The 20893-nt window shown below is 36.5% G+C and overlaps 1 protein-coding gene across 2 annotated transcripts in view; it reads left to right on the forward strand.

The window, feature by feature from the left end:
- Positions 1-20893, forward strand: part of RNGTT (RNA guanylyltransferase and 5'-phosphatase) — a 171461-nt gene that overhangs the window by 92751 nt on the left and 57817 nt on the right. For both annotated transcript variants that reach the window (XM_071741359.1, XM_071741360.1), the window contains exon 13: positions 16598-16698. In XM_071741359.1, the coding sequence (XP_071597460.1) occupies positions 16598-16698 (101 nt within the window). The remainder of the gene's footprint in view (positions 1-16597; positions 16699-20893) is intronic.

Genomic DNA, 20893 nt, shown 5'->3' on the forward strand with positions numbered 1-20893 from the left:
ACACTGTTCAGTGTGTTCTCAGAGGAGAATGATAGAATCATATAATGCCTAGGAAAGGACCTTAAAGAACTTCTAGTTCCAACCTCCCTGCCATGGGCAAGGGCACTTACCACTAGATCAGGTTGCTTAAGGCCCCATCCAGACTGGCATTGAACACTTCCAGGAAGGGGGACTCCACAATTTCTCAGGGCAACCTGTTCCAGAATCTCACGACCCTCACAGGAAGTAATTTTTTCCTAATATCTAATCTAAATCTCCCCTCTTCAAGTTTTAAACCATTGCTTCTTGTCCTCGTGCTACACACCCATGCAAGAAGTCCTCCCACAACTTTCTTGTTGAAGGGGGCCTTCAGGTAATGGAAAGCTGCTGAAGGTCACCCTGGGGCCTCTGCTTCTCCAGGCTGAACAACCTCAACTTCCTCAGCCTGGCTTCAGGGCTGTTCTTCAGCTCTCCAATCATTTTTGTTGCTCTCCTCTGGACACACTCAGGAAGATCTGTCTCCTTATGTAGAATACTCCAGAACTGGACACAGTACTCCAGGTGGGGTCTCACAAGAGCAGAGTAGAGGGGGAGAATCACCTCCCTCAGCTGGCTGTGCTTCTTTTGATGCAGCCCAGGATATAGTTGGCTTTCTGGGATGGAAGGGCACATTGATGGCTCATGTTAAGCTGCTGGTCCACCACCTCTCCCAAGTCCTTCTGCTCAGGGCTGTCCTCAGTCCCTTCCCCTCCCAACCTGGATTTGTGCATGGGATTGCATCTACCCAGGTGCAGAACCTTGCACTTGGCCTTGTTAAGCTTCATGCACTCTGCACGAGCCCACTTCTTGAGCCTATCGAGGTCCCTCTGGATGGTATCTCTTACCTCCAGTGTGTTGATTCCACCACTCAATTTGGTGTCATCAGCAAACTTGCTGAAGGTGCACTTGATCCCACTCTTCAACAAAGATGTTAAACAGCACTGGTACAAGTACCAATCTTTGAGGAATACCATTTGTCACACGTCTCCGTTTGGATACTGAGCCATTGATCACAACTCTTCAGGCTGTGACCATCCATCCAGTTCCTTATCCATAGAGTGGTCCATCCATCAAATCCGTATTGTTCCCTTTTAGAGATTGGAATGTTGTGCAGGATAAAGTGAGTAGAAATCTTTGCTGAAAGTACTCTAGACCTCCAAAATGCAGGTATTCTGTTCACTTTGAATTGTTCATGACAGAAACCATCAGTACACTTCTTAAATGCTATCTGAAAGTTTTGACAAGTTTGAATTGGCAGACAGTAGGTTGCTTGTATCCAAACAGTGATCACTGGAAATCCCAGGGTGATCTTGTATCTCTATACTCATCCAACTACTGCAAAAGACCATGTGTTTTATGTAACACAGGGTTCTCTAGGGAGAACTATTAGCTTATGAGAGCAATTAAAATACGTGTTTTAAGGACTTGTCAGATTGTGAACTGATGTTGCTGCTGTTAGGGGAAAATACAGCTTGTTCTGCTGGTAATGAAGAAGAGGAACAAAGAAGAATAGAAGATCATTCGAAGTAGTTTTGAAAACCACTGTTTAGCAAATTAAGTTGAACACACATTTCCAGTGTTCAGAGAATGGGCTTAAAACAGGTGAAAAAGAAGTTTCCTATGTGGTTAACAGGAGTTTTAAAGTTGTTCCTTTTGTCTTCATATATAAAATATAAAGTTCTGATTATCTAAATCTGCTCTATAAGCTGTTGGATGCATACTGCAGTGAGCAGAAGTAAAGAAAAAAGGAAAGTTTAATTGAAACAAAGAATGGCAGAGGTCAATTTTTGCCAGTTTTAGGCTGTGTATTCCTTTATAACAATCTTAGCATCAGCTCAGGTTAAGCAAAGGAAGTTCAGATTTCTTGCTTTTATGGTTTGTTGTTTCCCTCCTTACAGAGATGGTTCAAAGGCCTAATGTGAAAAAAACAGTGGATAAGCATTATTGCTTTGTGTGTTATTTACAGAATATTAAAAAAAAATTTAAATTTTTTACACACTTGTACTTCTGACCCTTTTTTTAGTTTCTGGATTGAAGGGACATGTAGCACCACGTGTCTTCTACCTAGTGATGGTCAGATAAGTGAAACAGCATTGATGAACTGATCAGAAAACAGACTTCCCAGCATTGTCATAGAATGAATTTGGGTAGTAGTTTTTGTCAGAGTCACAAGCTGCATACAGCTGGTTCACAAACAGGAGCTATTTTGTCAAACAAATAATTCCCATGGCTCTTAATTTCTGTGCACTAAGTGGGTCCATCTCTGTGGAGAGCAGCTACAAGGCTAGTAAGAGATGGTTTTGAGAATGTTGGTTGTTGGATTGGTTTACGAAAAATTTAAAATTCTGTATAGAGGGAAGTAGCAAGGAGTTCTTAGCTGAGATTATGAACTCTGCACTTATTCTCTAGTTCCTTGTTTGTTTTGCTGTCACACATCTGACAACTGTTGCACAGAGTCAGATGTGAAATGGAAAGCAGCTGTAATGTAATTATTCTTTGTTCTACCATTAGTCTCCTGTTCTTTTTCCAAAAGACAGTTTACTCAGACTTGCTTTATCACAGTGAGTCAGTTTGCTCTTATATGTAAGAGCCTGGGCTTTGCTACTCCGTGCTTGTGAACTATTTATGTTTTTAATATTTTTTCCCAGCTCCTAGATGTATGGAATGTTATGGAACAAATACCAAATGAAAACTGGAACTGAACTAGCACCTTGTCTTGGAGCGTGTTAGAAATTAGAGTGGTTAGCTTTCATACTGATAATGTTACCATGGAGAGAGATGCTGTTTCCATGACATTTGCTTGCCTATTTTGCTAGACCTTCATAAAAAGGAGGGTTTTTTCCTCTTGTCAAATTTGGGTGTTATTCCATTACTTCTGAAACTCTGCAGCATCTCACTTCAAACATTTATTCATTTCTTAGGAATATTAATGGTGACTGAACTGGCCAGGAAAAAAACGAGGAAAAATGTTATTAAAACTTACAGCATCCAGAAGACATGGGTTTTTATAGTATTTTTACTAGATTTTACTTGATTTTAACTCCCCTGCTTTTATGCATTTTGTTTCATTGAAAAGCTCCACAGCTAGTAAAGAGTTTTACTGGTTTTAGAAAAAAATGTGTTTAGCTGCATAGCTAATGGCTTTATACTGGGAGGTCTGCCTTGTACTAGAGTTGAATTTTGGACTGAAGTAAAATTTTAAATCAAGTCATGTTGTAGGTCTTTGTATAAGAATCATCTGTTAGCCTAAGGTAAATTTCAAAAGCCATTTTTTAATTAGGATGAAAAAGCTTTTGAGATGTGAAATACTTGGTAGCTGTCCATAAAGAGCACTGTTAGTGGCAATATCACAGTAATCTACAGATTTTATGTGTTACTCCTGCACTGAGCATTTCTGATTGTGACCACATACTGTAACAGTTCTCTTCTGCAAGATTTAAATACAGGTGGATATCATCCTTCCTCAGGTCCTCAAACATAAGGGGTTATGGAACAGCACTTTGTCCTGTTCTCTCCTGTACAGAGGGTGCTGAAAAGGTTGGATGCAGTGCCTTAAACACCATTAAGTATTCTAATGCCACCCTTAAGACAAAATTGCTTGCCTTTGGCTCCTAATGAACAGTATACTGTTTTTCCCTTTGCATACCACTCCTTTTTGCAATACCTTCTTGGAGCAGATTACTCAGTAATGTGCAATAGTTATAAACAATGGTCAGGACTTGAACTGATACCTCTTTTGCAACCTTTTTTTCCAGAGATTTTCCCAATTTTACATTTTGAAAGTACAAATATATGTGTGCAACTGAAGGAGAAATTTTGCCAGATACCTAAAAACCTGAGGAATTTTGGTCCACCTTAGTATTTTGGTAAATAAGGAGTGGTACTTCACCTAATATCACCCCTCAATTTACATTGCATTCATTTCTCTAGCTTTATTTTAGCCAAGATGTCTTTGGTTTCCACTTGAACTGAATTTCTAGATCTTTCTGCCAAAACTAATACTGCTGACTCCCCTGCTACTAACTATAAGGCTCATGGTTTTTGTCCAGACTTTAGAATAATTTCATTTCAAGAAATAGCTTATTAAATGCTTTTGGTTTGTAAAAGTCATGTTCTCCTTCTGTTGAGGACTTAATATACAGCAGAAAAGATTTTTACAAGACAGCTCATAAAATGAGCACAGTACTTACAGTTCTTGGTGTCTAGAGAGGTGTAGCTCAACGTGAATCTAATCATGGAGTGAGCAACTGGAGTTCTTTGTGTAATTTTTTTCATATTACACTTCTTTTCCCTTTACTCGCTGTGCTACCTTATTCAACATTTTCTTACCCAGTGCCACTAACTTGCTTGTTCCTAAGTCAGAAGTACAAAGATTATTTCTCACAGAGACTGGGCCAGGACCCTTTCATTTTTTCCTTTGGCAAGCTGTGTTTTCTCCTTAGAGGGGGAGTGTTCCCTTCTCATTATCTAAATAAGTCTCCTGAAAATGCAGGTTTCAAACTCTATTAGTCTTGTAGCAGACTTGAAAGACAAAATATATATTGGTTTATTTCAGTATATTTTTTTTCCCACTTCACTTTTCAACTCTGGGTACATTAACTTGCTACTTACAAAGCAAAAGCACTGGAAAGCACAAGCTGAGTTCTTCTAGTTGGAATAAATCTCATATTGTATGTTTTCTTGTGAAACTTACAGATGTAAAATATGGGGCTTGCTATTTTAATCTGCATATATAATGATGAATTGAATATTATTAAACTCATAATTTTATAATTTAGATTATATGTCATTGGAAAGGCTAGTTTCTGTTCTTTCTATAAAATACTGCAGGATCCAGTATTCCAAGCAAGAGTCATAAATATTTAATTCAAGGAGATTTGTAACCCTGTATAATGTAATAAGTGAGACCTTAATGACAATTTTGTGTAACATACATTTGGCAATATGTAGAAAAAATCCTGCTGGCAATTCTGTGCATCATCTTTCATGCATATCTGTTCAGATCTAGTGTTTTGGTTTTTTTTTTTTTGCTCTGAAATTAAAAAGAGAAATGAGACTATGTCTAAGACCAGCTGTAATTTCTTAGTCTTGTACTTAGATGTTTCTCCTTATGCTCAGACTAGCTTAAAGCCCTAGCCTGCTGTTTGCCTCTTAGTGTAAGGCTTTGTTCATTTTTTCCAAGACTGGTGTTCCTCGAGGAGTATTTTGGAATATATTTTTGCATCACTCCATTTAGGGTTGGTAGTTTTCATTAATCTTCCTGAGCTCTAAGGTGATTTGCTGAAATATTATTCCTGGTGTACTGATTATCATAGTAGCTGAAGAAAAATGTCAACAAAACCAATATTATGATGAAGCCTTAATTTTACAGGCTATAGCTCCTGCAAATATGGTCTCTGATACTGATAAATTGCCCAACTTCCAAATCAGGTTATCATGGTGAGTCAGCCAAGAGCACTGCTGCTCAGTTCATGGAGATTCTTTTGTTACACAGGGGATGCTTCTGCTGTCAGACTTCACACCTGAAATGCTTCCTGCTGATCCAACCCAACTTTTGTGAGATTTCTAGGAGCTTTTGATCACAAAATAACTATCCACAGAGAAATAGTCCTCTGAGAGACTGACTTCCCTCTTTCTGCTGTAAATTCAACTGACTACACTTGAACTTGAGTTTGGGACAAAGGTAGTGAAAATGAAAGGACAGAAAGTGAAATATAGTTGGGGTTGTTGGGCTTTGAGAAATGAGAGAAGGTTTGGGCTGATACCTACAAAGCTTTAAATGTGGAGACAGACATAGTAAGTCTCATAAAGCAAGTGAATGAAGCAGCTAAACTTAGCACTTTATGCACTGAAAATTAGTGTTCTCTCCAATATCACTGGCTTCTTGAAATGAAGTTGTGGGGTTTTTTTTCACAGTAAAAGTATGAAAGGTATATTAAGAAGGAAGATGATCCTCTAAGACTCTTTCAAAGTGTCACTAGGGGAGAGGAGAATAATAATAAGCATTACTTTAGGAGACTAAAAAGGGGGGGCACGACTTATCTCTTCTTTTTTCAGCAACTTCTGTATCTGAATTAAGAGGTGATGTCTTAAACAGCTGTCATGAGGTGAATTTGGGTAAAGTCATGTTAATCATACAATGGAAAGAGAATATTAACATTTAAAAATTGAAGTGATATCAATTATTGAGTGTTTTTTATAAGGTTATTCAGGAAAACTGTGTAGATTTTATCTTTTGCATAATATTAATCACTTCCTTTGACTGAGGGGGCTCTGTCTCTGTTGTTAGGGCATTTCTTTTGTCGTAAAGATAGGAGCATGTAGCTTTTCAACAGTTACCTTTATTTACCAAAAGCACAACTTAGGATGGAAGGCAAACACCAGTTAGTCCATTGTGCACCTTGGATATATATGAGCCATCAATTTGAAGCCATTTTTCCTTTTTGCTTCAGATCAAGTGCTGAAGCTTCTAGTTCCTGATCATCATATTAAGTGAAAGGACAAATACAACAAAAGGGATGGAGAAGAGGTTTCTGTGGCTTACAGTAATGTGCTGGGGGAGGAGGCGGACAGGAAAAGAGCAATGAGTAATTCTGTGGCTGCTACATTCTGATTGCTATAAACATGGATTTTTGGCTGTGAACTGAACTTCATTTATCAAATATTAATAGGAATAATATGTAAATGACATTAGTTATGAAGAAAAATTCCTCATTTTTTTTCTCCTTGCCTAACGGAATATTGAGAAAAGCTATTAGTGTAGTTGTGAAACAAGATGCTTAATGAAGCCAGAGGTATTAAGCTAAATTAAAGAAGATTTAGCCCAATAACTATCAAAGTAGTCTAGTATAAATATTGCATCACTTTAGAATTAGAGGCACCTTTGGAAAAAGCAGTTGAAAAATACCTATTGAAATATTAACAGATTAATTTCTGCATACAGGTTAAGCATCTAAAACTGATGTACATTCAAGTGTTAAAATCCTTAGTATGAAACATAATCTAACATTATTTAAGTGAGTGCCTATTAGTAGCATGTTTTGCTTTTCAGTATGCTATGGCAGTTAAGCTTAATATTTCATATTTTAATGATTATAACCATTTTCTTTTTACTTCTTATAGCTTCGAGTCATATTTTGATAAGAGACAAATTGTGGGAGAACAACATTATCAGAATAGAAACTGCTACTTCTGTAGTATCAGTACTAATGTATTAAAACATCTCATTCCTACTTAGTCTTTTAACTCTGTAAAGGAAACATTTCCAGAATACACCAAAGTTATTGCATCTTAGGACACATTTTTATTTTTCTTTATTTTGCTTTTTAAATGTGAAGGAATGGAAGAATTTACACAAGTCTACTGAACTAGACTAGTGTAGAATAGACTGCTTCAGTTGGAAGGGACCTGCACTGAGCTTCCAGTCCAGCTGCCTGACTGCTTCAGGAATGATTGAAAGCTCAAGAGCTGACAGGCTTGGGGCATTGACCACCTCTCTAGGAAGCCTTTTCCAGTGTTTGAACAACCCCTCAGTCTCTGAGGTTGGTCTTCTCTCTGTGATGCAGCTGTTTCTTCAAGAACTTGGTTTGGGGACTTTGGATGTGCACAAGTGATGACCAAGTGGTACTTTGTGAGTAGTACAATGGTTGACCTAGGAAAGAGATACCAGGCAAGGATGGATGACAGTGATGGTTGTTTTTAGCTATTTAAAGAGTGGAGCTTCACAGTATTGGACCCCAGTGAGAGACTTTGTAAGAGTTCACTTTCTGACTCTGAGGTATGTGGAATGTATTTGGCAAGTTTTGACCACTATAAAGATTCTGGTGTGCAATAGATAATCCATTTGGGCAGCTCTAAGATAGTTTAAATAGCAATCAAATACGATGGTTTAATGCAGGAATAAATAATATTTTTTTGTTACTGTGTGATAATATTTGGATATAGTTGGTAGTATTGAGCTGGTAGTTTTTTCCATTGTCCACTCCAAATCAGTGGATTAATTTAGTCACTTCTTCTGTCTATCAGTCTTTGTAATCACGCACCCTGTTGTTTGAGCCTGGAAGCTTTTGCTGTTGGATCTTTTCCTCCTTTGTCTCTTAGATCATCATCATTCTGTGTTTGATGGATAATCTCTGGAACCGATTCACTGATCACCAAGCACCATAAATGCCATAGTGTACATGGTTTGTTATTATCTCTAAGGAGATGAGTTAGGGATGAGTCCACTGCTCTCTGAGTGGCCTTCACAAAGAACTTCAGACTCCAAGAAAAGCTGGACTTTTTGCTTCTCAACTAGGGGGTGTTGTGGCTGCATGATAAAACTATTGTCTCTCTTCCAGTTTTCAGTATCCTGCTCAATATTGAGCAAGAACAGGCATTAATCACATTTGTCTGTCAATGATCAAGACACTTCTGGTGTCACGTTGCCTTCTGCTTAGCTTCTTACCAGGCAAAGAAAATAGAATACACAGGGAAGAACACTGGGAGTTGCAGTGATAGTCCATGAGGATTATGGGCAAGATGCAAGTTGTTTGTGTGGGGGCTCTGAGGAGCAGGAGCTTGAGCTGAGAAGGGAAGCTAGAAGGGAGAGAAAGCAAAAGTATTCCTAAATATTTATTATCTTGAGGTGGGTTAACTAATTTTCTCAAGTAGATTTTAGTGTCTGGTGTTTAGTCTTTTTTTCTTTTTGTGGCAGGTAAAAAAATATGTTGCACTGAAGGGTTTTAATGACATAAGTGTTTATGGTACTGTTACTATTTCTAACTTTTTCAGCAAACCTATCTATTTTCCCAGAAGATCAGTCACGTAGGCTAGTCTGGACCATTTGGTCTTTTGGTGGTGCTTGAATACAACCAAATGCAGGTATATGTAGGAGCAAGTGTATTATTTTCCAGCTAAAGGTATCGATCTAAAAAGAATTATTTCAGCTCCTTATCAACACCTTTCACTGCAATTCAAAAGAATACAAAGTACATATACACTTTCTTCTGTATACTTCTGTATGCATAAGCAGTGAAAAGAATATTGGAATATTCAGCTTAGTTCTGTTGCCTTCTCTGCCTACTCTGGAAAATTAGCCATGCAGTGAGGCTCAGACTTAGTAATTTTTATCTTTAAAAAGGGAAGTAATTACATGGAGAGCTGGACTTCAGACTAAACTAAAGCATCAACAAGAATCAGTGTAGAAGTAAGCATATGTTTTTAAGCACTAGTGTAAGCACTACTACCACAAATGGTGGTAGTAACCTACTTAGGCATGTTATTTCTTCATCCCTTGGTATCTATCATAAAGGTGTACTGTAATTTGAATTGGAACTATAAGCTTGATATAAATATTGTTTTTCAAGTTTCTCTCCTATATGCAACAGAGCCATCTTAATGAGACCAGTAGTGGTTTGTAGTCTTAAAAATCTATGAATATGCAATTGAGTCGATGGCTGCCTTTCATCTTGTGGTTTCTTGATTCATTGATGTGACTTATTCACATAATCTGTCAACAATTTCAGCAACTTCTGTTTCTTCAGGTCATCACTTTATATGGTCTGGTCTGAGATTATTGATCATAATTGATCCTTTTGGGTTTTTTAAATTTATTCAGAGTCTGTAGTAAAAGAAAATAAAAAGACATTTTGGGTAATTATTCTGTCTTTATATTTACACAGCTGAATGCAAACTAGACTGGCTTATGGCAGCAGCTGCCCTATAGGTATTAAGAGGCCTAAGAATTAAGTGGAGCCCTTCAAAGAAAACATTGAGCCATTGTTTTGAGTGGTAAAGAGGAACAGATTTATTATAGGCAGTTGTTAACTTTATCCTTCAAGTATGTTAGTATCATGTTGAATACAAAGTTGCTTGCAAACAATTTAACTAAAACATAATATTGATAATGCAAATGAGTGGATTTTACAGCAGAGCAAATATTTCTGAGTCATTCTAGGATGTTCTTAGTGCTTTTAGTTTATCTTGATATGTAAACCTAAATATCAGAATATCATTTATATAGTGACAGTAGTTTTTTGTTGAAATAGCAAGTTGACTTATTTCATATCGAATTAAGAGACGTAAAGATTTATATTTAATATTTATATTTCATGTTCAGGGATGCTTCATTGCAGATTCATGCATGTTCAGTGTGTTTAAATGCTAATGTAATTTGCAATGTGGCAAATTACGTTTGATGATTTAAAAGAACTCCAGTAGATTCCCAGTAGCCAGTTAACCACATCCCCTCCTATCCTCAGTCCCCAGTGGTGCTCAACTGCTCTCATTCCCCAGTGGTGCTCAACTTCCCATACCTTTTGGACAAGCATGATTATTCAAACAAAGCTTCCCTGGCCCTTCTGTGGGTTTTTTTCAGTCTTCTTTCCAAATTGGTGTGTGCCTTCAGCTGCCAGCTTAGCAGTCCCGTGGATACTTTGCAGGGCTAGGTCTGACCTGCTTACCAAGGGAAAATCTAGCTAACAAATAGCACCTCTGTGCCACTGGGGAGAAGGAGCTGGGTTATTTGTTGGCTTCCTGTCATTTGGAGGTGGGAAGAGAGAAAGAAGATGCAGGGGAACGGAAATGTGACATTAGCTGCTACTGCACTTCAGGAGAATGGTAGGAGAATGGTTAGGGAGGCAGACCTGGCTGATGAGAATTTGTAGGATAGTAAGGAAACCTTCTCTTCCTTCTCTTGCTGAGGCATGAACTTCTCTTTTGGTCAACCCATCATCTCTTCAGGCACTAGGAGAAATCAACCATTTGTTTTGTCTGGACTTTCTGATGAAGTTGCTCAGTCTTCCAGGTACATCAACATCACTCCACAGCCCAGACTGCCTGCCCAGAATTCAGTCCCAGAAATGAACCCCACTTGTCCTCCTATAAAGCACTAAGCAGCTAAGAGTAGGCCATGTGAAAGCAGCTGTTGGGAGAGAAACTTGATCCTCAAAAAAAAATTTGGCTTCAGTGGACTCACTTGAGCTTATGCAGTTGGGTATGAGGTTAAGAATCAATGAGATTCAGCAGACAAAGGATGCCAGAGGATGTGCTTTCTGTTGGGCTGACTTCAAGAGTGATTCTGCACTCCAGGGTGTTGGATGTAGCCTGAGTTTTGTGTTCATTGTGCTCTTGCATGAAGTTCAAGATACCACCATAATTGGTGCACATTTGTCATGCTACTTCTGACACATCTGTTGTCCCTGGCCTTCATCCTCTTGAGCTAAGGTGATACTGTGACTGGTTGTGCTCTTGTGAAAAATAAATGAATAATGAAAAGAAAGGGTTCTGCCTAGAGAGAATGACCTCAGAAGGTAAGTAAATAATATTAATAAATAGAACAACAATAGTAGTAATAATACAGAGGTTGAATGAAATTTGAGCAGATGCTGTGTGAGTAGCTGAGTTGTAAAAATTTGACAGATAGGGCTTCACAGCCAGCCTGAAGCCACTGGCACCATTATTTCTTTAAAGCAGCATTTCAGAGTGTTGTAGGATATCTTCACAGCACAGGTTCATCTGTGCTAGGTAGGTGCTGGGTAGCATTGCATGATATAGGCTGTGCCTTGGTCTTTAGCATATATGTTGTAGGGTGGAGTATATTAGGTGTGTCCCTGAATTGAAACTACAGGTTTGGTTTTCTGTAAATTGAATACTGCCAGCTGCCCAGTTTGTCAACTCACATGTACTGTGTAGGAACAACTGGAGGGGTTTGCTTTGAAAGTACATGACTTTTCCAAATTAAAACAGTAATGTAAGTGCACCCAATATGCCTGCTAAAAGAACGAGCTTCCAAACAAAGATTAAAGCTTTGTAACATAATTTAGGCTGGGTGCATCTTGAAGAGGGCATCCAGTCCAATACTTTAATGCTCTTTCAGAAATTTTTTTTAGTTGTTATTGTACATTTTTGGTGTGGCAATCTAATTTCCGTGGCTAGACTAGATTGAAAGGTTTCAGACTGAACCACAAACTTTGTATTTGAGATGATAAGGGACCTGCTATGTTTTAGAAGTAATCATATACATGCACATTTGTTGGGGGGTGGTGATGAGGATATCATTGCTATGAATGCTATATTTAAAATGCTAGGGAGTAGTTTGCTCTCAGACAGATTGCTTCACATTTTGTTTTGGAATCAGAATATAGAATAGCTTCACGCAGAACAGGTCTGCAGTGTGCAGTGATTCATCTAAGGTGAAGTTTTCACACACTTAACAAGCAGAATTCTTGTTTGGCTCCAGCTCATGTTTAAAGAAATTGATTTAGCGCTTGGCATTCAAACTCAAGAACTTACTACTGCCTTATCACATATATGGACTTACCTGTTACAAAAATTAATTTCCTTCTCGGGGATTATTAATGTGGCCTTTTGTCAAATTCTTATTTTAAGCTAGAGTTCTGTGAATTTCTGTCTGTCATGGTAACTGAAGAAGTTGGGGAAGGAGTAGGGTCAGAAGGAGGGAGACTGAATAACTTCTTCCTGGTATGAGCTTTGAAGTCTGATTGGTTATCCAAGCAATCTCTTTTAACTGGGAAAGATACCTGTAAATTGCCTCCTACCTTGTCCAGTTCTTCAGTGTTAAGAAATGGCTGTGAAATGAGAAGGATGTTATTTGACAATGTTCAAAACGAAGGGTAATAGTGAAAAGTGGATGTTTATTGCCACTGTCTTCTAGGTAGCATCTCTTCTACTAACTTAAGTGTGGTAGAGAGAATTTTCTTCAATTTTTTAATTAATAGGATGAAATGTTTAGCTAAGGCTTGTTTCACACTGTGCTGGTTCTAGAGGTGAAAGCAAGAAAGATAACTCCATCTTTAGGAACAAATCCTCTCCCACACCCCTTCAAGCAAGCCAGCCAATTAACTTTATAATTAAACTTGTGTCAAAATTGTGGGTTCAGCAGAGCAATTACAGGTATGCAGATGTATCGTGTCAAAACATTGCTTCTCATTACTGACCTTGGAATAGTTGTTCCTGTCTATTGTGAAGTTGGTTTCTTAATTACTTTTAGGAGGGTGTAACTTGTCAGTCTTGGAAAAAGAGTGAAAAAATTGTATACTAGATCCTATGTGGAAAATATGAATTGATGCCTAAAGTATGTGAAGGTAGAAAATACTATGCTAATTAAAAAAATTAGAGTGGGGGCAGGTGTCATGAATGATCAGGGAAAAAAATAAGGTCTGGAAACCTGATGTCTGTACTGGACATAGGAGTAGAAGCTGTAATAAAGAATACAGTAGTTGATATCTTGGTAAACATAATACAGTTGTGAAAAACTGCATGCCTTTTGGAAAGGAAGATTATACCTTTTCAACAACGGCATAAAAAAGGAATAAAAAAATCATTTGAGTAAGAACTGTGTCGTATTCCCTGCTAAGACTTCGAGAAAGCCTCCGTCAAAGTTTCTAACAAAAAAATGTTTGAAGGAACTGAAGCAGATATGAGACTTAAGACAAAAGATTCCTGCACAGATAAATAATTGGTTTAAAAGTGGGAGTCAAGAGATGGAATACTGTTCGATCCTCAGTCCTGTTGTCTGTCCCACCAGAAAGGAAGGTTCCTGTTTATGGTTGGGAGAAAGTATTTAGTACTTATGAAGGCAGAAGCAGTCCAAATTTACCTTTTGGACACAAAATATGGGGTGCTTTTTGACTGAGACTGGTATAAAAGAGAAAATTTCCTCTGTCTTGAAGACTGTTAGCCTCATATCTTTTCTTGAAAAGATTGCTATGTAATAGGATGGTTTGGAACAGTTGAAGTTGTTTTCTTAAGTCAGGCTCGGTCTGGTTTTAATAGCTTGTGAGGTCTCAAAACCAGGACCTACTACTTAAAAATAAGTTAATTATGTGAGTATATATTAATAAATCCATCACTGTAAACACTCCAGTAATCTTGTTAGGCAGATTATTGCGAGTTAATGAATTAGAAGCCATACTCCATGAGTTAGAAGCCACACCCCATAGAACCTTGATACAAAATTTTAGGATTTTATGTGCTTGACATATGGCACTTAGAGAATGGTTCAAGACTACAGTCATGCTAGAAGATGGGAGAACAATCATTAAATAAATCTTCTGTTCCTTATAGCAAAATCAACACCTGTTCCAACAACTTCAGCTACTCACCTCTACCCTGTGTTCTTTTGTACGTGCTGTAGCAGCTGTTTCATAAATTAAATTTTCACTGTGCAGGCATTTGTCATAAATGGAAGTGTTCCCCATAGTCCTTTGAATTAGGTAGTAAATACCTACTGGTAGTAATTGGTTTTGGCCAAACTAGAAACTGTAGAACAGAGAGGAAGCACAAGTAATGTCTTTGCTAAAACTGTGTTTTACCCGATTATTCCTGAGGCACATTTTAGTCATAAAAGTCACAGAATTTAATTTTCTATTCTCTTTCAATTTTAAGTACAAGAAATTGCAGGAAAAGGTAACTGAAAAAGAAATTTCAGTGCCTTCCATCTTTATTGTAATTGTCACATTCAATGCACACAACCAGTTGAATACACACTAAAATAGTGAATACTTTCTCTAAAATAGAATGTAAATATTTCAAAATATATTTAAACACATAGTCTGGATATAAATATACATATAAATGGTTGTCTGAAAAGCTTAGATGCTTTTCTGAGCATAATATTTTTATATATATGTTGTCTTACAAATGTAATGTCTGTTAGTATGTATGATATGAGACCTTAAGTGTTTTTAACAAAGCACGACAGCAGATTTTTAGTTTGGCAATGTAACATGCGAGAGGAACAAGATAAATTTCATTACAATAAGAATTTAAAGATGAGGCAGTCGGAATTTTAAGATATTTCTGGTGAAGGGAAAAGAAACAGACAAAACAGGAAGAGAAGAGCAGCATGATGGGAACGAAGGGAATTTTGCTATTGATGGCTGAAAGATTTTCTTCCTTTTGTAAACTGAATCAAAAAAACACTTTACTGTCACACTGTATCTTACTTGTTTTCTGAGTTGAGAGAAACAAAGTTGTTTGATTTGCTCAGATGTAAGGAACTATTGGAGAAAGCATCCTTCCACGGGACCATTTTCAACTAGAAGATAGCTGGAAATAAATAAAGGATGTGGAAGGGGATGTCAGGAGCAAGTTCTGTGTGTTGTTTTTAAGAACAAGAATAAAGAATTTAAATTTTATTCAGATGCTGAGGAGATGATTATGGAGAAATCCAGGGCAGAAATGTGTGTGATTATAAGAGCAATTCAGGCATGTGGCTCTAATACTGACTTTTGGAGTGGGTTTATAATGCCCTGAATGGAAACCAGAACAGAATGTCTAAAGCCATTCCTCTGAAACAAGTTAAGGGCCATGATCAAAAAATAACCAAGCCACATTCAAATGCCAGAAGAAGCTTTTAATAGTTTTATTTTTTGTCATGTGTAGCCTAACTATGGCTAAAATATTTGGAGATAATTTAGGTTTCAGTTGTGTGAATATTGTCTTTACTGACTCCCTAGCAAAAGTTACACACCTACATACAGGTAGAATGATAAGCAAGATATGCTGCATTTATTATAGAAAGAATAACTTCACATTGTTATCAGAAAACAGATTTTTGATCTGATTTTGTCACTTTGGATCTAGAACTGTTAGGTTTATCATCAATAATTTTTGCATTTTGTTTAATAAAGCATGAGTGCAATGTGATGATAGAGATCACTGTTACCTAAAGACACTAGGTGTTCTGGGGAGTTTGTTGATAAAATTGCATAAAATTTCTCATTGTGGATTAATAAATATCTAAACTAAAAATTCTGATTCTGTGCATCTCCAAATTATTCTTTTACTTTTCCCCTCTCTAATCATGTGAATTCTTTTTTTTCCCCATTGCCATGAAACATACTCTACTAAGGGAAGGTTTAGAAGGTTGTCTCTCACTGTAAACTGGGGGTGAACAAAATGTCATCTTAGTAAACTGAATCAGGTGATAGAAAATAATGAGAAATTAAACTGTAATTTAAGAGAAAATTGCTCCCTGCAGCTTTTTTTTCAAGCATGAACCAATTCTCTTAAGCAACAGATGTTCCATTATTTATATTCCTGTACATCATGATGCTCTTTAATCTTGATATAATTTAGATTCCTTTGGTACAAAAGAACATGTTTCTGGTGGTACCTTCTATAGCTGGATGTGGTCACTGCTGGCTTTTATATGTTGTGTCAGCCAACCACATGGATAACAAATATATAATTCATAAAATTGTTTAAAAATGTTGATATTTTAAATATATCTTTTATGTGTGTCCTATCAGTGTTGTAATTTGTCACCATGCTGTCTTATTTTCTTTCTTAAATTTTTCTATTAGCCAGGGAGAGATAATTAAGTATGGTAATTTTTATTTCCCTTCTTAGCTTTTTATTATATACAATGGCTTGGCTATGGTGCTAAACAGTTTTTAAATGGGAGCAGCAAATGAAGTAGTGAAGCACAGCTACCTCTGTGGTGATGGAATTCATTGTTTCAGTCACTAAGTATTGTAATTTGTTAGAGACAGCTAATATAGTCTGAATTGTTACTTTTAAAATCAGTGAAAAAGAGTAAGCATAATTAAACTGCTTTTTTAATTTCCTTCAGAAATACAAGCCTGGTCGATGTGATGATATTTTGAAATGGAAGCCACCCAGCCTGAACTCAGTTGATTTTCGTCTAAAGATAACAAAAATTGGTGGAGAGGGGTATGTAATCTCTTCCCTTCTTAAATGTGTAACACTTGTGTGAATGTCCTTTAGCATTAATCTCTCCTCTGGTATTTCTTGACATTTCCTGGTGCTAAGCTTTTCTATATTCTGTGGAATTTGTTCATTGAAAATACAGACGACTGTTGTGATCAGTACAGTACTGAAAACAATGGCAGGTGTTTATAATGAAAATTTACTCATTCTTAAATCAAATTTCTCTTATTTCTTTCTTAAATCAAATACCTCGTATGTTTTTAGAAAGTAGACAGGCTTATGAGCTTACATTCTTGTGTAAAATAACTATTTTCTATTGGTTGTAAGCGTTCTTCCATTTTCAAATTCTGCATAAACGTGACAAACAGACTCTTGTTTTCTTAAAAACAAAACCTGAAATTTTTACTCAATAGATATTCTTCAGCATTGTCTTTAAAACCATTTAAAAAAAACCCAGTGAGTTTTAGTGTCAGAAGACATGTGAATCCTTACGTGACATCAGCTCTACATAGTCATACTGTGCTTAGTTCAGTCACCACACACATTTAATAGGGGCAATTCCCGTGTTCAGTTGTTCCAGGGAGGAGAAGGGGGAGACTGAGTCACTAGATTAAACCTTTCCTTGGAAAAGATTTTGTTTAAAACAAAGTTAATTGATTTTTAGGTTGCTTAATGTTTTAACATCTGGGACTCATTTCTGCTGACAGTTTGAAATACTGACATTTAGCTTTTCGTTTTCTTGGTGCCACAGGCAACTCAATAAGATTAAACAATTAATTCATATATTGCTTATGTATTCCAGAGTGCTATTAATGGCCCATCTAACTTACAGAAATTTACATATCATGTTTATGAATATATTTGATGAATAGAGAGTATATTAAGTTTATGGAGTTTATTCTGCAAAATGTATTCAACTACTCAGTGTTTCATGAAGTCAGAAGTATCTATTCAGATTTTTGTTTGAAAATGCAATATGAACTCCTCAGTAACAAGATAGCTATTTCAGAGCATATGCAGGCATATTCTAAGTTTGACTTCAGAGAATGAGCTCATTGCAAACATTTCAGGTTTGTTTGGCTTTTATTTAAGTCACAGAACAGTGTAATATGGAAGATTTCTGCCAAAAAAAATTTTTAAGGTAACTATTATATGACAGGAAGATTATTTTTATTACGGTATTCTTTTGTGGAGCTTATAAATATACAGCAGTAGCCTGGGACTCAGAAGCAAAATGCATAATATTTTTCATTTCGCATTAAAAAAAGGAGTATTCACTTGATTAGTTAACACTGATTCCAAATATAAAACTGTCAGTGCTATTGTGTTATGTTTACTATATTGCATCATAGGTTATTTGATCAGAACGTAAAAACATTTTAAAATATTAGTCAGCAACAACTATCTCTAAATAGTTGGGCAATTAGTAGCAAGTTATTAGAGGAAGGCTGTTCTTTGTGAAATTTGAAACACTTTCTGGTGTTTCTAGAGAAGTTCTACCATATTTTAGCTATGTGAAAATAACTGCATTGCTCATATTGTGAAAATAATTTATCTGGATTAGCCTGTAAATACTTCAATTCTTTAATATGTGAATGTTCATTTTCCTCTCACATGCATAAGAAAAAATAATCCTAGAAATCTAACGCGATAAATAAAGTACAGCTTTTCCAGGTATGTTTCACTTTGTCTCCCATGACAGTTGGCTCCTGTTAGTAACCTAAGTGCATTCATCCAACAAAAACAAAAGTTAACGAGGTCCTGGGTGGGAAATAATTTGCTGTTGTTAGGAGAAAGGTATTTATGTTAAGTAATGATCTATGAAGCAGTAGCTTCTGCCCAGTTAAACACAAGCAATGACAGAAATACTCTAGATTTAACTGCTTCGGTTAATTTGAGCAATTAATTTATTGCTTGGTAAAATATGAATTCATTTGAGGAAACATCAGAATTATACTGATTTTGAAATTGTTGACTAGGGTTTTAAAAGAAGCAATTTTAATTTTAGACTGTAAAAAGGCAGTTCCTGAGTTCTGAGCACTACTGTGGTAAAATGGTTCAGTTCTCATATAACTGAAATTTGTGTTTCAATGAACTGAACGTTTTACTAATGCTAATTCTAAAATGACAACTTTAGGCTTCCTGCCTTCCTTACCCCAAAAGGTAAGCAAGCATTGGTTCTGGTTTCAACTGATGAGTTTAAAAAAATTTCCTTCTTCGGTAATCCAAAAATAAATCTGCCATGCATTTGACAGTAGAGTATTACTGATGTGGAGAAAGTCCTGGTATAGAATTTGTATGTTGTTTTGGTAAAGTTAAGCAATAATAATTATGGAAACAAAAGGTGTGCCTCTGTATTGATCACTTACAGACAAAAGAGGAGCCAAAGTCAAACTATTGATCTCAAATACCTGTCATCTTGAAACAATGAGGATTTTCTGTAATTTCCCAATTATCATGTAATTTCCTCTGCTATCATGTATAGGCTCATCCTTAAATTTTGACACACAGACATATCTAAATGTGTGCTACAAGCGTGTGATCTTTTCACAGTTGGCAATGTAGCCAGCAGGGATACAGGCTGTACCTGTATCACAGAACTCCAACCATCCAGATGCTTGTATTTATAGTCCCCTGTTTGGTTAAACTGTGGAAAAAATATATAGGTGCATTATTTATTCAGTAGCATGAGATTAGAGCACTGTCAGCTTTTGGATGGCACACGTCTTTGACAGCTTGGACAATTGTAAACAATACTGTGCATTATTCAAATGAATGAAAGAATTACCTCTAGGAAATCTCCCTAGGGAGATTGCTGGATTTTAGTCAGTACGATTATTTTCCATCTACCTAAAATTCCCCTGTGCTTTCTGTTGTGTATTTTCATCCATAGATCAGTCTGCAATAGTGATGTTAACTGCAAAATAGCTGCTGCCTTTCACCCCAGATGTAGTTCTGTTATGGATGAATGAGCAATTGTTTTTATCAAGGGTTCCCTTATTTCTCTATTGATATTGGAAGGATTTTTGCCATTGAATTAAAAAGGAGGATTGGGCTTATGATCAATGAGGTACTTTTAGAATAAGCTTCCCTATAAAGATGAAGACTTCATGAAAAAGAATAAAAACACAAAGAAAAAAGATACTATTGTATCCCAAAGAAAGGCAGGGGTTTTGTAACCTCAGTGGGCTAATCCTGACACTCCTGGTCAGTGCATATATCTGAAAGAAATTGCATTATTGCCCTTGAGGGAACCGTGGGCTATCAGCTGAGCCATGGTAGTTGTCCCCTGGGTATTGTCATAGTCCAGCCTGTCCAAGTGTCCAGTTGATGGTTAAATTAATGTTGTGTTTGCAAGAATTCCAGCTTATGCTCTCTCTCACTCTCTTCTCATCACATCAGTATAGTTACTTCTATTTTAAAATGAATCAAACAAATGAAAAACAAAGAAACTTCAACACACAATCCAAAACAACCAACAGCTTCTTAAATCTTCTAAAAGAGAGATTTCTTTGTTTATCTTTGGTTAAACACAGCAGTTGAACTGAACTTTGTGTGTGCTTTATAAAGGTAGGGCCCCCTGCCAGCACTTCTTTTATCATTTCAGGTTTACTGTGATAAGGGTCTCATATCAGTGATGCAAAGTGGAGCCTTTTTATCATAAAACAGTACCTTGTATTTTTCCAAAATTATGATGATATTCATAGAAAATAAAATAGCAGAGGCTCAAGCACATCAACTGCATTTACAAATGACCTAAAAGTTAGACAACCTTATCTGAAAATAATATGGAGGTTATTTATTTGCTGTGTGCAGCATCTGTTTTATTACGCAGAAGACAGTTTTTAGAGTATAAATGCTTTTTCCCATAATGTCTGACTCTAAGAATATTTCTTATAAAAAAAAAAGCACAAAACAGCCCAACTCTGAGCCTTATTTAAATGTCACAAAAAGCAACTGAAAATGTCTACATAGTGCCAGATTGGTGGTAGCTTCCAAAATCAGAATTTCTTAAATGTCCATACTTTTTCAGTTTTTTAATTAGCCTATGCTAATTTTATCTGAATCAGACGTGGTATAAGAAAATTACAAGCAAGGCTTTGGTTTTATTGGCTTTGACTGAATATCTTACTGGTTCAATTCAATATTATTTCAAATCACAGAATAATGTCAATTTTCTATAAAACCTTGGAGTATT

This window comes from Heliangelus exortis, chromosome 3, assembly GCF_036169615.1.
Source record: "Heliangelus exortis chromosome 3, bHelExo1.hap1, whole genome shotgun sequence".
Taxonomy (NCBI): Eukaryota; Metazoa; Chordata; class Aves; order Apodiformes; family Trochilidae; genus Heliangelus; species Heliangelus exortis.